The 21,510-nt window shown below is 40.8% G+C and overlaps 3 protein-coding genes across 4 annotated transcripts in view; 1 reads left to right on the plus strand and 2 right to left on the minus strand.

Annotated features, from left to right (window-relative positions):
- The window catches only part of LOC121714945 (tripartite motif-containing protein 16-like), a 1,397,702-nt gene that overhangs the window by 925,642 nt on the left and 450,550 nt on the right, over nt 1-21,510 (plus strand). The window lies entirely within an intron of this gene.
- Nucleotides 1-21,510, minus strand: part of LOC121714956 (tripartite motif-containing protein 16-like) — a 964,796-nt gene that overhangs the window by 5,619 nt on the left and 937,667 nt on the right. The gene's annotated exons all lie outside the window — the stretch shown is intronic.
- On the minus strand, nt 1,119-17,572 carry LOC121715636 (E3 ubiquitin-protein ligase TRIM47-like). The gene is made up of 7 exons (XM_042101505.1): nt 16,928-17,572; nt 12,581-12,664; nt 8,319-8,516; nt 7,861-8,004; nt 5,566-5,619; nt 4,734-4,759; nt 1,119-1,125 (listed from the first exon to the last, which is right to left on the minus strand). Exons 1-7 carry the CDS (start codon nt 17,510-17,512, stop codon nt 1,119-1,121), a joined length of 1,098 nt encoding a protein of 365 aa, XP_041957439.1. The 5' UTR covers nt 17,513-17,572.

Raw genomic sequence — 21,510 nt, forward strand, 5'->3', positions numbered from 1 at the left:
TATGTATCAAAACTTGCAGTGTTGTCAAATTTTCCAGTTTATTCATCTCTTTTAGCACGTCTTTCCAATTAATGCAAACGCCAGATGAGGATGTCCAGAAATGTTACAAAAATAGGCCTACCATAGTTATCGGGTATTAACTCCTGAAGTAACTTTTTGGCATCCTCACAGAGTAAGCTGTAGCCTATCCCATCCAATGGTGATTAACGTGATTCATAAGTGAATATGTAATATCATATGTTTTGCTGAAAATCAAATTGCTATGGTCAGTTTTCAATGTTTTTCCAATCTGCTTCAGATATCTTGGCTACTTCCTGCTTGAAAATGCAACCCAGTATGTTTGTGTGTCTGTGATTGTTTGTTTGTTTGACATCTGACTGTGAAGGGAGTCAATAGGATATATTCTCATTTGTGTTGGGTGTGGATGCATGTGTGTCTAACTTACACGGCTCCTTCCTGGTTTCTGCTTTAGACAAATCATCCTGGACTTCAGACACTGAAACAGAAAATATAACTTTTCTACCCAAGAACTTAGACACATATGCAGTATAAAGAACATATAATGATAGCAGCATACTTATTTTCAAATTGCATCAGTAGGGATTATATAAAGCAGGTTTGTGGCAATATGCTGCTTATATTAGTTCACTGTGAGTTTCTCTGGATAAGAGTGTCAGCTAAATGACTATTCATTTCTAATGTAATGGAACCATTTGAATCAATTCCTTAACCCAATAAACAGCAGAGCAAATGGCCATTTAAATTGGTATATTACACATTGAATGACAAAAAATATCTAGGTACAAATAACAAAAGTAAACATTTGTAAGTCACTTTGCCTGATTAATGAATCATCACACTGTTACTGATGACCAACATGATGCCATGAATATAACTATGCACAGGTACAGTATAGGAATAGGCTTCAATCAATTCCCCATGTCTCGTAGGTTTGGCGGGCTAAAAGAAGGTTTTAAAGATGAAAAGATTCAGTGAAACAATAATTAATTTGCTAGACCCCAGATGTAAAGCAGAGGCTGTTAGAATCAGTCAGTAAAGACTTACTGTATGGTGGCAGTGCCTCATAACTGTCTGTTCTTCTGACTGGGAGTTCAGGATCAGAACCTGGGAACCAACACAGAGACACTCATTCACACTGGATCTACAGAACAAACCAACACACTTACTTTGCATGTACAGTATATTATTGTCATGTGTACTGTCATGTGAAAATGTTTGTGTTTAGCATCTGTGACAGGTCTGTTAGTTTTTCAACACAAAAGAAAGATTCCCATTCTAAGTGTAACCCACTCAAAGAAATAGCATTCATACAGGATTAGGTTATTTTTAGTACTACATCCAACTTCTTGATTTCTTTTGGTTAAGTTTTCCCTGCACATCATATTTGTCCAGTAGGTGGCAGTGGTGGCGCTGCATAGAGGGGAAACTGCTATACTTTGTTAGAGAAGAAGACCCAAACAACGTGAACAGCAGAACGCTAGTAAGCTGAAGCTGAATTAGAGATTCCACACTGGTTAATAATCGCATTTAAGAGATAGTTACGAGTTTTCCCATCAAGCTTACGTCTAAGTAAGAGACAACAGAGGAAAATATTCTAAGTTACTGAAAGGAATTTACTTTCTTTCATTCCTTTTCTCCGGTTGGTTTTTTCTTGGATGCATGATTTAAGAAAAAGATTTCCTTTGGAAAATTCGCCATTTGGACACGAGGCAGCAGAGCGGAGGGCGGGGAAGGATCATCTTGCCGGCATTACGAACTGCTACTACTCACCAATTCATTTCATCAGTCAGATAAGCTTGAGATTTCGACCTACTTTAAGAAAAAAACATACTACCCGGGTAGATGGACTTTGGATTTATTATTTTGGGGTTAAACAGAGCTCTGTGGTCATTTTATTTTCTATTTCTGTTTGATAACTGATGTAAATAAATGCCGGCTATATGTTCTGAGTTTTTATATTTCTCTCCTCTTTTGAAAAGTTCCTTAGAAAGGCAGCACTTCACTTTTATTACAATAAGTGCCCCTTACATAATTTGGCGAGCCAGTGGCCAAGAGGAGAAATTAGTTTGAATTAGTATTTGGTTACATTGCCGGTTAAACCTGATTATTGACACACTGTAATATTGTTTCTTGTTAGCGTTTTCAGTTGCTTTTGTGAATTGTGTCATCTTATATACTCATGGATACTGAACAAGAGTATGGTGTAAATTTGAAAATGGCTGTGTACGTTGAGGGTATTACCTCAACTGATACTGATGAACAGATAACCGAATTCTGTTCAGCTTTTGGGCCTGTGAACAAAGTTCTTAGGGTTAGACAGACAGGACAAGAGAATGGAGTTAAAGCTCTAGTTGAGTTTGAATCTGAGGAATCAGTCATAGACCTAGCTCCTAACCTCCCACAATATCTCCCTAGTGTTGGAGATCCAAACATTATGTGGCGTGTAGATAGGGCTTATAAAGTAGCTCCAACCCCTGAGAATTCCCTACCCCCAGTGAGATCGAGGCTCTTGGACTCAAGTAACAGCTCAAACTCTGATAGTGAGCCAGATTCTGATGACCGTAGAACCCCTTTAGTCCCTAAAGCACACACTAAATATCAACCAACCCACCATGCTTCCCCTACATTCACCACTAAAACAAGAAAACTGACAACACAGTCAGCTCAAATCAACCAAGAAACCTTAGATAATGACATATTCAATCCACCTGAAGTTCAGAGGATCATTGTAGAGCACGTTATTAAAAATGACAACTCCAATGCCTTAAACCAGGGATCTAAGCGACTTCGTCCTTTTTCAGGCAAACTTCCTAAACCTACAAATGAAGCTGACTTTCAGACATGGTCTCTTCATGTGGAGCTTATGATTCAGGACAAAACCCCTGTTGACATACAGCGACGTAAAATCCTAGAAAGCCTGCTTCCACCAGCCTCTGATTTAATCAGGCAGCTAGGCCCAGATGCAGCCCCTCGTAATTATGTGAAGCTCCTTGACTCAGCATATGGGTTAGTCGAGGATGGGGAAGAAATCTTTGCAAGGTTCCTTAGCACTCATCAAAACGCAGGAGAGAAAGCCTCAGAATATCTGCAGCGATTGCAGGTGCTAATCACTACAGCTATAAAGAGGGGTGGCATTGTGAAAGCAGATGCCAATAGACAGCTGTTGCGACAGTTTCGCCGTGGGTGTTGGGATCAGTCCCTTATTCTGGCACTGCAATTAGGCCTTAAAACAGAAAACCCACCCAATTTCTCTGATTTCCTACTTCAAGTTAGAACAGAGGAAGACAGGATAACTGCAAAGCAAGATCGCATGCAACGTCATTTAGGGAATACAAAGCCCAAATCCTCTTTGAATATGCAACTCGTGCATGAACCGCCTTTTTCTGATGATGCAAGCGCAAATGTCCTCCAGGCATACATTACAGAAACTGAAGCTTTACGGAAACAAGTCGCTGAACTAAAAATGCAACTTACCAAAAAGAAAGATCAAAGGAGGCAAAAGTATGCTAACAAAATCCAGAATTCAGCTCAAGAAACCCCCTCAGCTAGAGTAGCCGAAATTCAAGCCCAACAAACATCGCCAAAACCCAGGCCAAGGGCTTGGTTCTGTTTCAAATGTGGCAATGATGGTCATCTAGCAAGACAGTGTGAAAATCCCCCAAATAAGCCGTTGGTGGATCAGAAATATAAGGAACTCAAAACAAGACAAACCGAATGGGATACCAGACATGGCCATTTAAACTGGACAGGGTCGCAGTAGAGGGACTGACTGCACCCAGAAGTAAAATGAAACGTCCCACACAAAACAAAGACACAATCATCTGTGAAACACATTCTCCAGCTCAGTCATTGGATGTTGCTCTCCCAAGAGGGTTGATAGGACCAAAATGTACATCAACTGTTGTAGTTGAAGGAGTTCAGTGTGATTGCCTTCTAGATTCAGGTTCCCAGGTTAGCACTATTTCAAAGTCTTACCATGAGAGTTATCTTTCACATCAGCCCATTTTCCCCATTCAAGACCTATTAGACATAGAAGGTGCTGGTGGTCAGGAAGTACCTTATCTAGGCTATATCCAAGCCATCATAAACTTTCCAGAGAACATCATGGGAAAGCCTGTGAAGATTCAAACCCTAGCACTTGTCGTGCCTGACCACAGAACAAACATGGACGTTCCTTTGTTGATAGGCACTAACACATTGGACCCCCTGTATGAAAAGTGTGCACTTATTCAGGATGACCGGACCAACAGTCACTGTTCCCCACTTGTGAAACATTTATATCACAGATTCAAAATAAATCAACAAAATGGCAGAGTTGGGACTGTGAAGCTGCAAAGCAAAAAGAGTGTCATCATTCCTGCAGGTGAAAGAGTGGCTTTACCTGGATACGCAAGACATGTCCCAGTAGCAACCGATACACCCCTTGTAGTAGAGCCCCCTCAATCCAACTTACCTGCTGGACTCTTGTTCTGTAGCTACGTCATGACAAGCCCCCCATTTCCATCCTTCAAGATGCCTGTTTTGGTGAAAAATGAGACCGCACATGACATCAAAGTATCCGCAGGTCATAGCATTGCTGAGCTCTCTTTTCCTAAAGCTGTGTCATCCTTACCAGCTCATGACAACAAAGACACATTGAGTGAACCATCCCACCTTACTCCATCTTCCGCAACGTACAACTCCATGCATGTGTCTGATTCCGGTAAACTCACCTTTGACTTTGCAGACTCTCCTCTGTCTGAAGAGTGGAAGGAGAGAATCACCAGGAAGTTAAATTCAATGTCAGATGTCTTTGTATTCAACGACCTTGATTTTGGTCATACCACTGAAATCAAACACAGGATACGCTTGTCAGATCCATCTCCATTTAAACAGAGGCCTAGACCGATCCATCCATCTGACTATGAGGCCGTCAGACGTCATTTAAAAGAGCTTCAAGATGCTAACATCATACGTGAATCAGAAAGCCCCTTCGCTTCTCCAATTGTTGTGGTGAAGAAAAAGAACGGTGATATTAGGTTATGCGTCGATTATCGAAAACTGAATAGACAAACCATCAAGGACGCATATGCTTTACCCAACATAGAAGAAGCCTTTTCAGCCTTGAACGGGTCCAAGTGGTTCTCTATTATGGATCTCAAGTCTGGCTACTATCAAGTAGAAATGGAGGAGGAGGACAAGTGCAAAACCGCTTTCGTGACACCTATGGGGTTCTGGGAGTTTAACAGGATGCCACAGGGAGTTACGAATGCCCCCAGTACTGCAGAGCAAAAAGCGGGAAAGCAACTAAGAAATTGCCAAAACTGCATGAGGCCCCTTTAAAGATCAATTCTATTTTTTCCAATCCTAAACCCTTTGTCTTAACACGTTTTTTAAATGCCTTAATTTCAAACACTGGGGCCGTGACACACCCCCAAGTCTCTTAGGTTTGGCAGATAAAAAAAAGGATTTAAAGATGAAAAGATTCAGTGAAACGATCATTCCTTTGCTAGACCCAAGACGTAAAGGCTTAGAGGCTGTTTGAATCAGTCAGTAAAGACTTACTGGATGGTGGCAATGCCTTGTTTGTTCTTCTGACTGGGAGTTCAGGATCAGAATCTGTGAACCAACACAGAGACACTCATTCACCCAAGATCTACAGAACAAACCAACACACATATTGCTTTGCATGTATATTATCTTCACGTGTGCTCCGTCTTTTTGGAAAATGTTTGTGTTTAGCATCTGTGTCAGGTCTGATAGTTCTGAAAGGAAGTTAGTTTTTATATCATCAGTAGAATGGAATATAACTAACAGATTCACATTCTAAGAGTGGATGAACTGGATACGTGTCAGTGTTGAGAAAGAGAATGCATAGTCAGAATGAATCCCAAGCTATTTTAACATGGTTTTATGTTAGTAGTTCATGATTGTGTCTACTCCTAGAATTCCTTGAAGATGCCATCCAGTGTGTGTGTGTGTGTGTGTGTGTGTGTGTGTGTATACATGTGTGTACACGTGTGTGTGTGTGTGTGTGTGTGTGTGTGTGTGATAGAGATGTGTATGTTTGAAGGGAGTTAATAGGATAAGGGAGCGAATAGCATGTTCACTATGGGTCTGCATGTTTGTTTAGGTGTCCAACCTACGCTCTGATTCAGATGAATCATCCTGGACCACAGACACTGAAACAGAAAATATAACTTTACTTAGAGTTGTACAGTATGAGAATGCATAATTAAAACAATATACTAATTTTCAAATCACATCTGTAGAGATTTTATAAAGTCCTTAGCTGCTTAGATCTTAAAGTCCGCCAATCTCCCACTGACAAGTAAAGATGGAGATGCCCTCACGGAGAGGCCCTCATCTTCATTAGGAGGGTAGGGGCATGTTTAGAGGCCCTCATCTTCATTAGCAGGGTAGGGGCATGTTTAGGGGGCCTTCAATCAGTTCATTATAGCAAGACAACTGTAGAAGAGTGATGGGTGAAATCTACTGATGGCTTGATGATCTTTTGAACCCCCACCGTCAACTTCAAGGCAGCTCTGCCACTGTCGACTTCAAGGCACCTAACCCTAACCTTAGCGCCTTCCAGACAATGCCCGGAATAGACCATACAATATCTCTACATTCCATCAGTGTTGGCCTTTGTCTGGTATTATAGATAACGTTAAAGATCTATTTTATTTTTACCACTCCTACAACTTCCTTAAAGCATTTACACATAAAATATAGAGTTCAACCACACCACCAACCCTCTTAGTTTTGGCAGATGAAAAGATGTCTTTAGAATCTGTGGTAGGCCTGTTAGGAATATAACTGAATGACTGAATGAGTGGATGATCTGCATATGTGCCATTGTTGAGAGACAGATAATGTTTTAGATAGATAGATAGATAGATAGATAGATAGATAGATACTTTATTGATCCCCAAGGGGAAATTCAAGAAAGTGTTTAAGTGTTGGAGCTACATTAGTTTGCTTTCAGTCGTGGTCATTTTGTTAATTCATTTGTTTAATATTATGATTTGCTCACATTAGTAGTAATATATATTTTGGTAATATTCTTTTGCTAGTTATTTGTGTAGTTAATTGTTTTGATTTATATGTTTAGTCTTTAGACACCTGGGGGCAGCACCAGAGACTTTCTAATGAGGAGACACTGCACTCAAAAAATCCTCCATAGAAATGCATGGGGTTAGTTTGTAACGCCAATGTGGCCGTTGTCTACACATATCCCACCCCTTCCTCTGCAAAACGTCGACGTGTGAATGCATTGAGCCAATCATGTGGTGTAATGTGAATACATTGAGCCAATCATATGGTGTGCTGTGAAGACATCGTGCCAATCATGTGTTGTGAACTCGCCGCTGTATCAATGTTGGTGTTATGAAGCCTTGCGCACGCGTTTTCTGCCGAATAGGATGCCCGATAAGTGCCCAAAAAGCGTTGCAATATGGCCGCCAAGGGGAGGGACTTGCCTAAAAGGACTTTGGTAAAGGTTAATATAGGTAGGAAGTAGGAGGAGGCCCGTAGGCCGGTGGTGGGCACATTTTTTTTACCAGTGCGAGAGATGCTGTATGTTTGCTCTGCTGGAACAAATAAACCAGCCACAAAACTTGAATTCAGCCTGGAATTTGATTTCTTGCCCGCATACATCACCTGCCCAGGATGCCAGAAGTTGTCGTTTAAATGTTTGATTTAAGTTTACTTTCTTAAGTTTAATTTTGTTACATTTGTTGACAAATGGCCACTACATAATGCATACAGATATTTTAACATAACAAAGTCTTATAGAAACAGTTTATGATTGTGTCAATTCTAGATGATTGTCCAACCTGCTGCAGATATCTTGTCTACTTGCTGCTTGAAGGTGCTATCCATTTTCTCTTCTAGCTGCACCTTCAATGCAGAGACAGATTCCTTCACAGCCTCAGAAGAGACAATCTGGCTTAAAGTGATGAGGTCTTTGGAGTGAGGAAGTTCTCTGATGGATGGGATTATCTATGGAGAAAGCAATATAAAAGTTGAGAGCAGACTACCTGAATATTCAGTCAGGGCTGTTTTCCTACAGGTTGCAGACATCATGGGTTAAACCAGTTGGTTTAGTGAATGTCTAGTGTACATACATATTGCATGTGATGTAAAGCAATACAATATTTTTTTATACGACATATATACATTTTATAGCACACCATTAATTTGGTCATGTGTCATGTGTTCCACAGAAAGGTATCATAGAATACCAGAAGGTATTCAGAAAGGTCTCATGATTGACACTTTTTTATAGTCATTTCATAAGGATAGGTCAATGATACCTTGAGGAAATGTACGTGATCCTCTGTGTGTGAAAGCTGCTCCAGCACAGCTTCTCTCCTCTTCAGCTCAGCAATCTCCTGCTCCAGTTTCTTCAGGAGTCCTTCAGCCCGACTCACCTCAGTGTACCTTCTCACAATGGAGCAGATCATCTCAGTAAAGATCCTCTCACTGTCCTCCACTGCTGTCTGTGCAGAGCTCTGTTAGGAGACACACAAAGAGGAGGGCAGGAGACACACAGAGGGAGGTGAAGCTGAAAGTGTTTCATGGTGTCAGTGGGTCTTTGTGTGCTGTAGAGATGGCAGCAGAGGCAGTTAGTCAGTGGGCACACTACAATCTTGCCTGAGGGTGGAATTATAATTTATCACTGCTAATTTAAGCTCTTCCCCACGATTCAGCACTTATGTCACAGACTTTGCAGCGTAGTTACTAATATCTAATAAAATACTACTATAGTAATAGTTTGCTTACAATGTATGCCCATTACTCATCATGAATTCAGCATATATATCAATCAATAAAAATAAAATGGACTTTGTTCTGGCCCATAACTGTATACCTGTAATCTATCAATAGCACATAAACACAGCTGTCGTAATAACTACAAAGTATGACCGCCGCCCAGTCCAGCACATTTTTTCCAGAAAAATAAGTCATGTTTGTCAAATTGTGTTCATTTCCTACTTTGTTCCTTTTTTGTGTTTGTAATTGAGTGTGTGCAGATTGTGTGGTTGTTTTTGTGTATATGTGTGCTTCTGTGTGTGTTTATTGAGTGTGTGTGCCTGCATGTCAGTTAGTTTTTGTGTGTGTGTGTGTTTGTGTATGTAGGCGTGTTTGTATGTGTGGGTGCATGTGTGTGAGGGTGTGCGTGTGCGTGTTTGTGCGTGTCATGTGTGTGTGTGTGCATGTGTAGTGTGCTATTCAACCACTTTACCAATAACCTAGCCCATCTGTAATAATGCATGCAGAACTGGTTACTTCCTTCAAAATACTGTAGGGGACTAGTGAATCACCATAATTTAACAATGTTAACAAACATCAAATGTAAAGTATATATATAACAGGAGTAACAACAACATATTACAGTTATAACACTTTTCTTGACACTCAAAGTGCTTCACAGGAGAGGCGGAATCTCACTAAGCACCACCAATGTGATGCACAACAGCCATTATGTGCCAGAATGTTCACCACACATTAGTTTCAGGTGGAGAGTGAAGGAGTGAATGAACCAATTACACACTGGGAGGATGATTACAAGGCCAAATTGAATGAACCTGTCACGGTTTGGAGTTTGTGTTTTGGTTTTTGGGACTCTTAGTTTGTAGTTTGCTGTGTTCTCTTGTTTACTTCCTGTTGTCTTTGTTACTTCCTGTGTCATGTGCCATGTGTTCCTTTGTTTAAATTGCCATGTGGCTTGTCTCATGTCTCCGCCCCTCACCTGAGTCTTGTTAAGTTATTAGTCTGATTAGTGCCTTGTTCACCTGTGTCTCCTTGTTTTTGCGCTATCGTCTGTCCTTTAATTACCTTCCTGTGTGTTTAAGGTCTTGTGGTTGTCTTTGTCTTTGCTTCGTCATTATGGTTTTGTCATGTTGCCCATGTTTCTGGAAAGTAAAATAGTTTTTGGACGTATTCTCAAGACTCTTGTCGTGCATTTGGGTCCAAACCTACTCAGCAACCTGACAGAACCAGGTTGGGAATTTAGCCAGCAAATCAGGGAACCACCTACTCTTTGCGATAAGTGCCATGGGACCTTTAACAACCATGGTGAGTCAGGACCTCAATTTACCATTCATGCAAAGGAAAACATCTCCTGCAGTACAGTGTCCCTGTCACTGCAATAGGACATTGGGATTGACATTTGTTTGGTGGCTTTTGGCCTCAGGGAAGAGTGCCACCTACTGGACAGCAAACAAACCCAACTTCCAGCAGGAACATACTCTCCCAAGGAGGTTTCTTATCCAAGTACTAACTAACAGACATGGGGGACTCCAGTCACATGACTTGACTCGATTCACATTTTTTAGGACTTGAGACTTGCTTGATCAACATGTATAAAAGACTTGTCTTGACTTTGACTTGCTATTCATGACTGGAGACTTGACTTAGACTTGAGACTAATGACTTGACTTTTTAATTTTTTCATAGATATTAAGGAGTTAACTTCACGATTTTTGAAAATCTGCTTAGGTGTTGTTGCATGTGTCACATGAGCGAACCTGTCATTGTTACCAAGTGACGCGACAAACCAACAACAACTGCCAGATCAAATGAGACAGACTGAGGTAGGCTAACTTGCAAATATGGAAGGCTCTACGTTTATATCGTAATACCTCCAATTATCACCACTTTCGTTCAAAAATTCTAAAACAACGTTTTTCAATACTTCAAAATCACATTTGATAAATGAACCTTACATTTTTCAGTAGCCATTGGTGGGTAGATATGAACAATATCTGTTTTGTTTCTTAACGGGAGCATTTACTGCCTGAAATATCCGATTTTCTTTACCATGCTCGGAGGTTAGTGCTGGCCTGGTGGGTCGCCTATTTACACCGTTTCACAGCACATGAACGGTTAGGCCGAGAATTCTCGTCATGAAATTAAAATTCCACTGGAGCTCCAAGCGGATGTGTACACGCAGCCTTACAACACTGTTTACAGTTCTTCGAGTCATGGTCAAATTTCGTTTTTGGCACATTGCTAATTTAGATACACCTGTGGTGTGGGTGCTTGCGTTTCTTTAGGAATCCGCCGTCTTGGTTTGTATAGAAATGGCACATACAGTACACGCCAGATGGCGGAAATACGGGACCAACGGTAATAGGGGGAGTTCTGATACCAAAACATAATAATGTTTGGCTTCACAGATGATGTATCTGACAACTCAAAGGAGAAAAAAAACAGCAGTCAGTAAGTGAAGTTAGTCGTGTTAGAAACCTAATGTCAAATTTGAGGCATGTTAAGAGTTGGCTTTGAATCTATTATGCTTTTTAGTTAACGCCATATTAGGTTAAAATGTGTGAAATGGCTAACATTTTCTTGTCTAAGTTTAATCTTTGTGTGTGTGTGTGCGCGTGTGTGCGTGCGTGCGTGCGCACGTGCATGTGCTTGTGCCTGTGTGTGTACATGTGCATGCATGCGTACATATGTCTACTGTGTGTGTATGTGTCATACATATGATTACTGTATATGTATGTGTGTGCGTGTGTATCTGTTTATGCACATGTGTGCATATGGAATGGGTTAACATGACCCCTGGAGGCAAACATACGCAAAAAATTGGTCATCTTAGACCCTACAGTTCTCAAGATATTCACAGAAAACTCTGTTGGAGGGGGCATGTCAACCCATCCCATTACCACTTATTTCATAGCGCCACCTAGTTAAAAATTAAAAAGCAAAAAATTAGGTGTTTTCATCACAATATCTCTGGCTGACATGGTCAAAACTGAATGAAACTGAAAGTGTAGGATCATTATGACACCCTCCAAATGCATGCCAAGTTTTGTGACCTTTCGTTCATGGGGGGCCCTACAATAAAATAATTTATGTGTACATTTAGTGACCGTACACCAACAAGGATTCCCGGGACACTGAAAGACCGGGGTACACGAAACTTGGTGGGCATGTAACCCCACATGGATAGCATGGAACCATCGTTTTTCGTTTTGATCTGTAGCCCCCCCGCTGGACTGGCCCCCCCGAAAGGAGAGTAGGGCAGACAGTTTTCTGTGAATATCTCGAGAACCGTAGGGCCTAGGATGAGCATTTTTTTACGTATGTTTGCCTCCAGGGGTCATGTTAACCCATTCCATATGCACACATGTGCACACGCACACACATACATTCACAGTAATCATACGTATGACACATACTCACACAGTAGACATATGTATGCATGCATGCACATGCACAAACACAGGTACATACGCAGGCAATATGAACAGGCAAGATGGGGGTGGGGTTGTATAAAATGAATTTTACATGTGAAATCTATGAACTAATCATGTTTTGGTACTTGTTGTCTAGCAGATACCAGTGAGAATTGAGTGTGGATAATGCAATTTAGTGAGACAGTTAGAATCATATAGGCCTTTAAGCGTGATTTATTTTTGTGGAAAACATGTGCTGGACTGGGCGGCGGTCATATTTTGTACATCTAGTTATAATACATTTGGGAGCTGAAATGTGTTTATAAATACATTTGATAGGTGAAACCTTAATCAATCAGCTGTTGTCTTCTCCTCTGATCAGTACTCACCTTGATAATCTTCACAGCCTTCAGCTGCTCCTGCAGCTCCCTCTCTCTCTCCTGGATTCTCCTCTGATTCTTCTTTAACTGCTTCTGTTGATAAAAATGCAGATAGGAAAGTTTATGGGTTGCACATTTCATACACATGGTAACTAAATGTGTTATACATAAAGAAAAGCAATGCATTGTAAATACTAGTAAATACAAGCATAACAGGACAATGTAAGACCAGAAATGTGGATACCTAAAAAAGTGGAGGTCTCATGTTGATATTGAAAAGACATAAAATACATAAAGTAGAATAATTTAAACACATAAAATGACAGAGTGCATCTGATCAACAGGAACTGCATTTGATCAGTTAGCTGAAAACATCCAAAAACAGCTTGGTCTTGGGTCTAGATTTGAAACTAGCAAAGGTTGGTGCATTTTTTATGTCACCCGGAGTTGTTTCGAGTGCTGCACCGCATAAAAGCTGCTTCACCATGTTTGTTTTACTAGCAGTGAAATATCTAAAGTATTTCTCCTGTGATTAGATTAGATTAGATTATATTAGATTAGAATTAACTTTATTGTCATTGTGCAGAGTACAAGTACAAAGACAACGAAATGCAGTTTGCGTCTAACCAGAAGTGCAAAAAAGCAGAAAAGTGCAAATTATAGACAGGTGGTGCATACATAAGTGCAGTCTAGACAGTATTATACAGTTGGTTTACAGTGGGGGATTTACAGTAATATAAATTAAATATAATTATGTGCATTGTATTAGTGATAACTTTATAAGAGCAGAATAAATATGGCTACGTAGTATGAACAATGTATGAACATCATGTACAGATATGTGCAGTGTTGTAGCAGTAACATTATAAGAGTATTAATAATGATATAGTTATATGCAGTGTATGAAGAGAATATATTATAAGAAAAAACAGAACAAATATGGATATTCAGTATGAACTGTACAGATATGTACAGTATGCACAGCTATGTACAGTGTGGTAACAGTACCATTGTAAGAGTTGTAAGAATAAGTGTGCAGGTTGAATAATATGAAAAGCAGTAGAATACGGCTATGTATAAGTGTAGTTGCAGTATGTAAATAAATATTGAATCGTATGTGCTGTATCATGGTCCGTGTAACGCTTTGCAGTGCTGTGTTCTATTTGCAGAATTCACATGAAACAATATAAAAATAGGCTTAAAAATCCGTTATCCATTCTTTAAGACGGCACGGTAAATGGGTTATTGATGCTTATTTTGATTTTCAGTTGAACAGAGTTACGGTTTTCTGTTCAGAAGTTAAATTCAAATGATGTGTCAATTTTCTAATTTTCCTTTTTTGCGCTTGCGTTTACTGAACCACGAGCACCGGCTGATGAAAACCATCTACTGTAGCTGGGCCAGGCTAGATGGTGGACAAGAGCGCCGCCTGAAGTTGTGATTTTGACTCATTACTTTAGAGATTAATGAATAAAACGTCACCGATTTTTGGGAGATGGAACGTTAAACATAACTTTCAGCCTATGTTGTACATATCTACAGTATATTTGAATACCATGGCCATGCCATACCATAGCAAATAACTCCCCAAAGCAGAATACTTTGTCATCGACGTCAGTCTAGGCTATACAGGCCTATATTATGCAGCCTTTGAGTTTTTTTTTCTTGAAGATTGCTGTGGACGCTTGCTTGTGCAGCCTTTTGAGTTTTTTCTTGAAAATTTATGGACTACCTATACTGAGGTTTTTTTGCCTTTTGAACCACAGTTTTGGAGCCTCTGTGCTTGGTCTTCTTCTGTTGACTTTAATACAGACTGCAACTAGTTAAACCTCTGAGTTTTTTCCCTTTGTTGGATTTGTGTCTTCCACGTGTGAAAAAATAAAAGCACTGAAAGGAACTGCTATTGGGTCTCCCTGTCTGTACTATAACAATAACAGACAGCCGTCAAGGAAAATGGGTTTTGTGCTTCTAATTCCCGTCTTTTATATCACACGCAAGGACTGGAACTTCATTCAAAAGTGAAAGCAGACGGTTGATCAGCTGTGTTCTAAAGAATGTTTAATTTAAGTTCAGCGAACTATTTGTTTCTCAGCAAAAGCCACGATGAAATGGTAACCAATAGGCTATAGCTATGTAGGCTAAAGAGTCATATCGTGGGGAGTTTATTGTTTCGTTTTGGCAAGTAACCGTGTAATAAGCAGGATGATGTATAGAACGCCGGTCATTATCGGGAAATAGGTCCCTTCAGGGCGGAACAAGACCCCTCCGCTGCGTGTCGGGGTCCGGTTTGCCCTGTTGGGACCTATTTCCCGATAATGACCGGCATTCTATACATTATCGATATATAAACTAGATGTAACGCAGAGCGGTACAAAATATGACCGCCGCCCAGTCCAGCACATTTTTTCCACAAAAATAAATCACGCTGAAAGGCATATATGATGTGCATACATACTGTGTGAGTATGTGTCATACGTATGATCACTGTGAATGTATGTGTGTGCGTGTGTATCTGTTAATGCACATATGTGCATATGGAATGGGTTAACATGACCCCTGGAGGCAAACATACGCAAAAAATTGGTCATCCTAGGCCCTACGGTTCTCAAGATATTTACAGAAAACTCTGTTAGTGTACGGTCACTAAATGTACACATCAATTATTTTATTGTAAGGCCCCCCATGAACGAAAGTTCACGAAACTTGGCATGCATTCGGAGGGTGTCATAATGATCCTACACTTTCAATTTTGTGCAGTTTTGACCATGTCAGCCAGAGATATTGTGATGAAAACACCTAATTTTTTGCTTTTTAATTTTTAACTAGGTGGAGCTATACATGAAATAAATGGTAATGGGATGGGTTGACATGGCCCCTTAAGACCAACATACAAAAAAAAGGTGGTCCTCCTAGGCCCTACGGTTCTCGAGATATTCACAGAAAACTGTCTCCGGCCACCTACAGGCCAGTTGGTGTATAGTAACATAAATTAATTTATTGTGTGGCCCCCCATGAACGGAATTCCAAGAAACTTGGCGTGCATTCAGAGGGTGTCATAATGATCCTACACTTCCAATTTCGTGCAGTTTTGACTATGTTAGCGATTACAACACCTCATTTTTACTTTTTTGTGTTTAACTAGGTGGCGCTATACATGAAATGAGTGGTTATGGAATGGGTTGACATGGCCCCTTGAGATCAACATAAAAAAGGTGGTCTTCCTAAACCCTACGGTTCTCGAGATATTCACAGAAAACTGTGTCTGCCCTACCCTCCTTTTGGGGGGTCCAGTCCAGCGGGGGGGCTACAGATCAAAACGAAAAACGATTTTTTACATGTGTACGCATGCATGCACATGCACAAACACAGGCACATACGCAGGCACACACACAAGCACGCACACACACACACACACACACACATAAACATAAACATGTACACGCACACATGCACACAATTCAAGAATTTCTCAGAATTATGAACAGGCAATATGGGGGTGGCGTTGTATAAAATGAATTTTACATGTGAAATCTATGAACTAATCATGTGCTGGACTGGGCGACGGTCATATTTTGTACCGCTCTGCAGTACATCTAGTTAAACGTCATTTACAAAGACATCATATACTCAAAGCTAATATTTTGTCACTAGCAACCTACATCTGTCCTCTGTCAAACACAGTTGCATTTTCAGCTCTGAACAAAACTGTTCAGGAGTTCTTCTGGTCCGAACCGCTCTGGTTCAGGCGTAGTTGCTCCACAACGGAATAAGTCCGACCGAACTTCCCCATAGAGGTCTGCGCTGGACTGATTTTTCAGACTCCAGATGTAACAACTGAAGTAGGCCTAGTCTGGTGCCCTCTTCCTCTGTCATGCTTTCGATTTTTGAGTTTTGACAATGAGCAGCAGGAACAAATTGAACCCACGTAAATGACAATATAGGCTATAGGCCTGCTATCCGTCAGTTATGCTTAAACCCCGTTTTTTAATGCTGCCTAACAGAACATCCAGCTGAACTATAGTTATGAACAGTACTTTAATCATTTCCATATTTAATTTGACGCACATATTTAATTTGCGAGAGTGCAGTGAATCATCGGTTTGTCCCGCACCCGCGAACGCACCTCTCTCATCCCGCCCGCTCCCGCAAAGAGCTTTCAAAAGTTGTCCCGCGCCGCACTCTTTTGCGTCGGGTCTACCGCGGGAGTGCAGACCTCTACTTCCCGACCTCAAATGTTGTGGGCGGAGCTAAGTTTGTCTGGCATTCAGGCTATAATGTTATTGTAACATAAACACATTTTATGTGTATCAGGTCTGTCAAATAGAATTAAACCAAAAGTGTAGCTCCAATACTCACCTGTTTGTTTTTCCATTCTTCTTCAACTGTGACTGTGTCATGGTCTTTATGTTCCTTCATCATGCACTTATAGCAGATATACTTCTGATCGGTACGGCAAAATACTTCCATCTCCTTCTTATGTTCGGAGCAGGTCCTCTCCTGTAACTGCCCTGTGGCAATCACTGAGTGTTTTCTTCCACGATTAAGTCTATTGTGATCTTTGAAGTGATCTTCACAGTAAGACACCAGACACTCCAGACAGGACTTCACAGCTTTGAGTTTTCTCCCAGTGCAGACATCACACTCCACATCTCCAGGTCCAGCATAACATTGAGCAGGAACAGTAGCCTGGATTCCGGTCTTCCCAAATTTTTCAATCATTTCAGCAATCAGAGGGTTTTTGTAGAGGACAGGTCTGGGAGTGAAGGTGTGTTTGCACAGGGGGCAGCTGTAGACTCCTTTCTGATCCTCCTGATCCCAGCAGCCCTTAATGCACCTCTTACAGAAATTATGTCCACAGTGAATAGTCACTGGATCCTTCAGCAGATCCCGACACACTGGACATGTGAAAGAGTCTTCCTCCTGAGAAATCGCCTCCGCCATTTTCTAGCTCTCACACACACCAAGCACACACTCTGAGAAGCAGCAGCAGAGTGAGGGTTGAGTTTCTGTTGAGCTTCGTCAGAACTCTCAGGAGGAGGACAGGTAGGGCGGGGTGAGGAAGGGTGGGGACTGTACTCTTTGACAATATGTTTTGGAGTCAGTTCATCAAAATGGCCTCACCTTTAACTTCATGTTGATGGCATCTGTTCAACTGAAGTACAGATAAACAAGCAGGTCATTCTCTTTATCTATGCCACCATTTATATCCACTTTAGAGGTATGATGTTGCCAATACATCAAGAGTTTTACTTCATCAGGACTCTCCTCAGTAGGGTGGGGATGGGGATGTAGCCAATCAGATACACTCAGATAAACAAATATCTGACTGTGTGTGTGTGTGTGTGTGAGAGAGAGAGAGAGAGAGAGTGAGGTCCAGAGATTGAAAAAAGGGTGGGATTGTATTAGCATTAGACATGAACTAAAGCAGCTGGAACACAATGTGATCATTCTGTATGCTGTTATGAGATAGATCGAAACTAGTCTTTTGGAATGCCTGAAATGGCTAAGCTTTCCCCGGGCTTGAAGTGTGTTATCAAACTGGTATTTCCAGGTTCATCTGCTCACAGATTGTTTTTGTATTTAAGGTTTCCATTTCCTCTTCAGACTCTAAGAATCAGTCCAAATGGTCCACTGAGCAAACACAAACCCCACATGAAGAGGAACATGGACATGGACCAGTGTTCCAAAGGCCGTGTAGTGGGGGTCCCATGATGGATCAGTGTTTCAAAGGCCTTGTAGTGGGGGTCCCATGATGGATCAGTGTTCCAAAGGCCTTGTAGTGGACCAGAGTCCCAAATACTGTGTAGTGGGGGTCCCTTGCTGGACCAGTGCTGTGTAATGGGGTCCCATGCTGAACCAGTGTGGAACTTACACAAAATCACTCTGGATTTGCTCTGTCACACAACATCCACTGAGAAAACACTTGGATTGGTCCATAAACAGCCCCAGGCTTTTCTGTTTCAATTAAATTACATTCTGTTCTATTCTTGTACGTATATTAAATAAACTTTGTAATTTAGTCCCCCCTCATTATATTTTCTCATGCTATAATCTACATGTACTTACAGTGTCATATAAAATAGCCCTGTTTCAAAGTGATGTAGCCATACTAATCTTTATATCTTTCGATTTTTCCACTCATGGTGAGTTGGTTGAGTTGTACAGATCCTTACATTGTAATCTGGCAAATAAGATCAGATATCAGTTTGCCCACCTGTTCATGTCGGTATTTAATTTTAAAAAAGTAACATGTTAGTCACTCACAAGAACGTTTTAATTATCTCTCTTTTTGTCTTTGTTTGTGTGTGTGTGTATGTGTGTGTGTATGTGTGTGTGTGTGTGTGTGCGGTCCAGAGACTGGGAAAGGGGTTGGGATCAGATTGGCATTTAAGGCATGCACAAAAGTGGCTGGAACACACTCTGATCATTCTGTATTCTGCTATAAAATAGATCCAAACAGTCTTTTAGAATGTTTGAGATGGCTGTGTATTTTCATGAGCTTGAAGCATGTTATCAAACTGGTCTTTCCAGGTTCATCTGCTCACAGATTGATTTTGTATTTCAGGTTTCCATTTCCTCTTCAGACTGTGTGTATACAGATATCTAAATATCTGTTATGTAAATGTGTGTATGTACATATGTAAATATCTGTATATACAGATCCTCACATTATGTGTAATCTGCCTATTAAGATCAGATATCAGTTTATCCATTTGGTTGTACAAGTATTTAATTTATAAGAAAAATAAAATAAGTCTCTCAGTCTCTTTCTCTGTGTGTGTGCGTGTGTGTGTGTGTGTGTGTGTGTGTGTGTGTGTTTGGGTTTGGTTCAGAGACTGGGGAAGGGGGTGGGATCAGATTGGCATTTAGGGCATGAACTGAAGTGGACTCAACACACTGTGATCATTATGTATGCTGTTATAAAATAGATCCAAACACTTTCAGAATGCCTGAGATGGCTGGGTGTTTTCATGAGCTTGAAGCATGTTATCAAACTGGTCTTTCCTGGTTCATCTGCTCACAGATTGATTTTGTATTTAAGGTTTCCATTTTCTCTTCAGAATCTAAGTCAGTTCACATACAGTAGTCCACTGAGCAAACAAACACAATTCTCACATGAACACAGACATGGACACCAGTGACCCAAATGCTGTGAAGTGGGGGTCCCATGCTGGACTAGTGTGGAACTCACACAGGATCTCTCTGGGTTTTCTCTGGCCCTCAGAGCATTCACTGAGAAAACACTCTGATTGGTCCGCAAATGCTCCACACTTTTCTGTTTCAATTAAATTACATTCTGTTCTATGTATGTGTATGAAATAAACTTTGTGATTTAGTCCTCCTTCTCATCGTATATCTCATGCTACATATTCTGTTCTCTTCATGAACTTACAGTGCCAAAAGAAACTGTCTCAGGATGATATAGCCATCCTGCTCCATAATCTTTATATATTCTCATGACATTGCAAACTTAGTTCTTGAATTTCCCCTGGGGATCAATAAAGTATCTATCTATCTACCTATCTATCTATCTATCTATCTATCTACCTACCTACCTACCTACCTACCTACCTACCTACCTAGTTGGGATTTCCCTACAGTATAAATGTGCTCAGGAGTACTTGACTTTAGGAGTTGTCATCTAACCTGTAATTGCGACAGGCCCGAGATGATTGTTACCATGGCATCCCGCCAGCACTGCCTCAACTATTTATTTCCTGCATTCATGTGTGTCAGTTAAGTCTCAGATTTGCCCGTCTTAAAGTCATCCTGTGACTTTGCCACTAGTGAGTTGGTTGTGTCATAAACATCCCCACATTATATGTAATCTCCCTATTAAGATCAGATATCAGTTTGCCCACTTGGTTGTACCGATATTTACAGTAATTTAAAAAAAAATTACCTAGTCAAGAAAAATGTCTCTCAGTCTGATCTCTCTTTGTGTGTGTATGTGTGTGTGTGTGTGTTTGCGTGTGTGTGTGTGTGTGTGTTTGCGTGTGTGTGTGTGTGTGTGTGTGATGTGTTCCCAGTGAGGAGTCTCTTGTCATGATTGAGGAGAGCAGGACCTTTGAGAGTCGCCTGCAGAGTCTGTTGCAGGAGGCCATTCAGGAAACAGAACAGGACCTGCAGGTAGGTCCACATGTAGAAACATTCTTCTAAAAGAGGCACAATAGACAACACATTTAATCATTTTCTCCTTCCGTCTGCTGCTGTGTGTGTGTGTGTGTGTGTGTGTGTGTGTGTGTGTGTGTGCGCACATGTGTGCAAGAGAGAGAGAGAGAGAGAGAGAGAATGAGATAAGGAGAATGTACTAACCAACAATCCATGGATCTGTACTGCCACCATGTGGAGACAGAGTGTCAGTGCGACTGCTGCCCCCTGTAGGCCACTGGTGGAAGTGCTGCACCTGCACCTCACCTCTCCACACTCGGACCCCTTTTACTTTGTTTTCATTTTTAAAATGTGTGTTTGGTCATCTCATCATAAGTGGACAGCGTTAAAACAAGTGTAAACAAAGACCAACGTTAAATTTGACTGATATTTAGCAGACACTTTTATCCACTTTTAGCAGAATGTACGCCTCGGAAACTGCCCTTTATTCTGTTCTATTGCTGTAAGAATAGATGTCAATGTAAATGCAATTAGTTAAATCTGACTAAAAGTGTAATGCATTCAAATGTAGACCATTCCTTTCATATGCTATAAGGATATGTTTTATGCTTTCTTTAAATGTATGTGTCTCTGTGAGGCTGAAAGGGTTAATTTTTTTAAATAAAGGATTATAGGGGATTTAAATGTATGGAGCCCCTAAGGGGACATGAGCAAAATAAAATCTAAAGTTTAGTTTAATGTGCTCACGTGAAACACACGTGCTGCAGTGTAGCGTGATGCAACCGTCTCTGTTATTTCTGTTGCTCGTGTTGCTCTGCTATTTTGAA

The sequence above is a fragment of the Alosa sapidissima genome, chromosome 8 (genome assembly GCF_018492685.1).
Source record: "Alosa sapidissima isolate fAloSap1 chromosome 8, fAloSap1.pri, whole genome shotgun sequence".
NCBI classification, from domain to species: Eukaryota; Metazoa; Chordata; class Actinopteri; order Clupeiformes; family Clupeidae; genus Alosa; species Alosa sapidissima.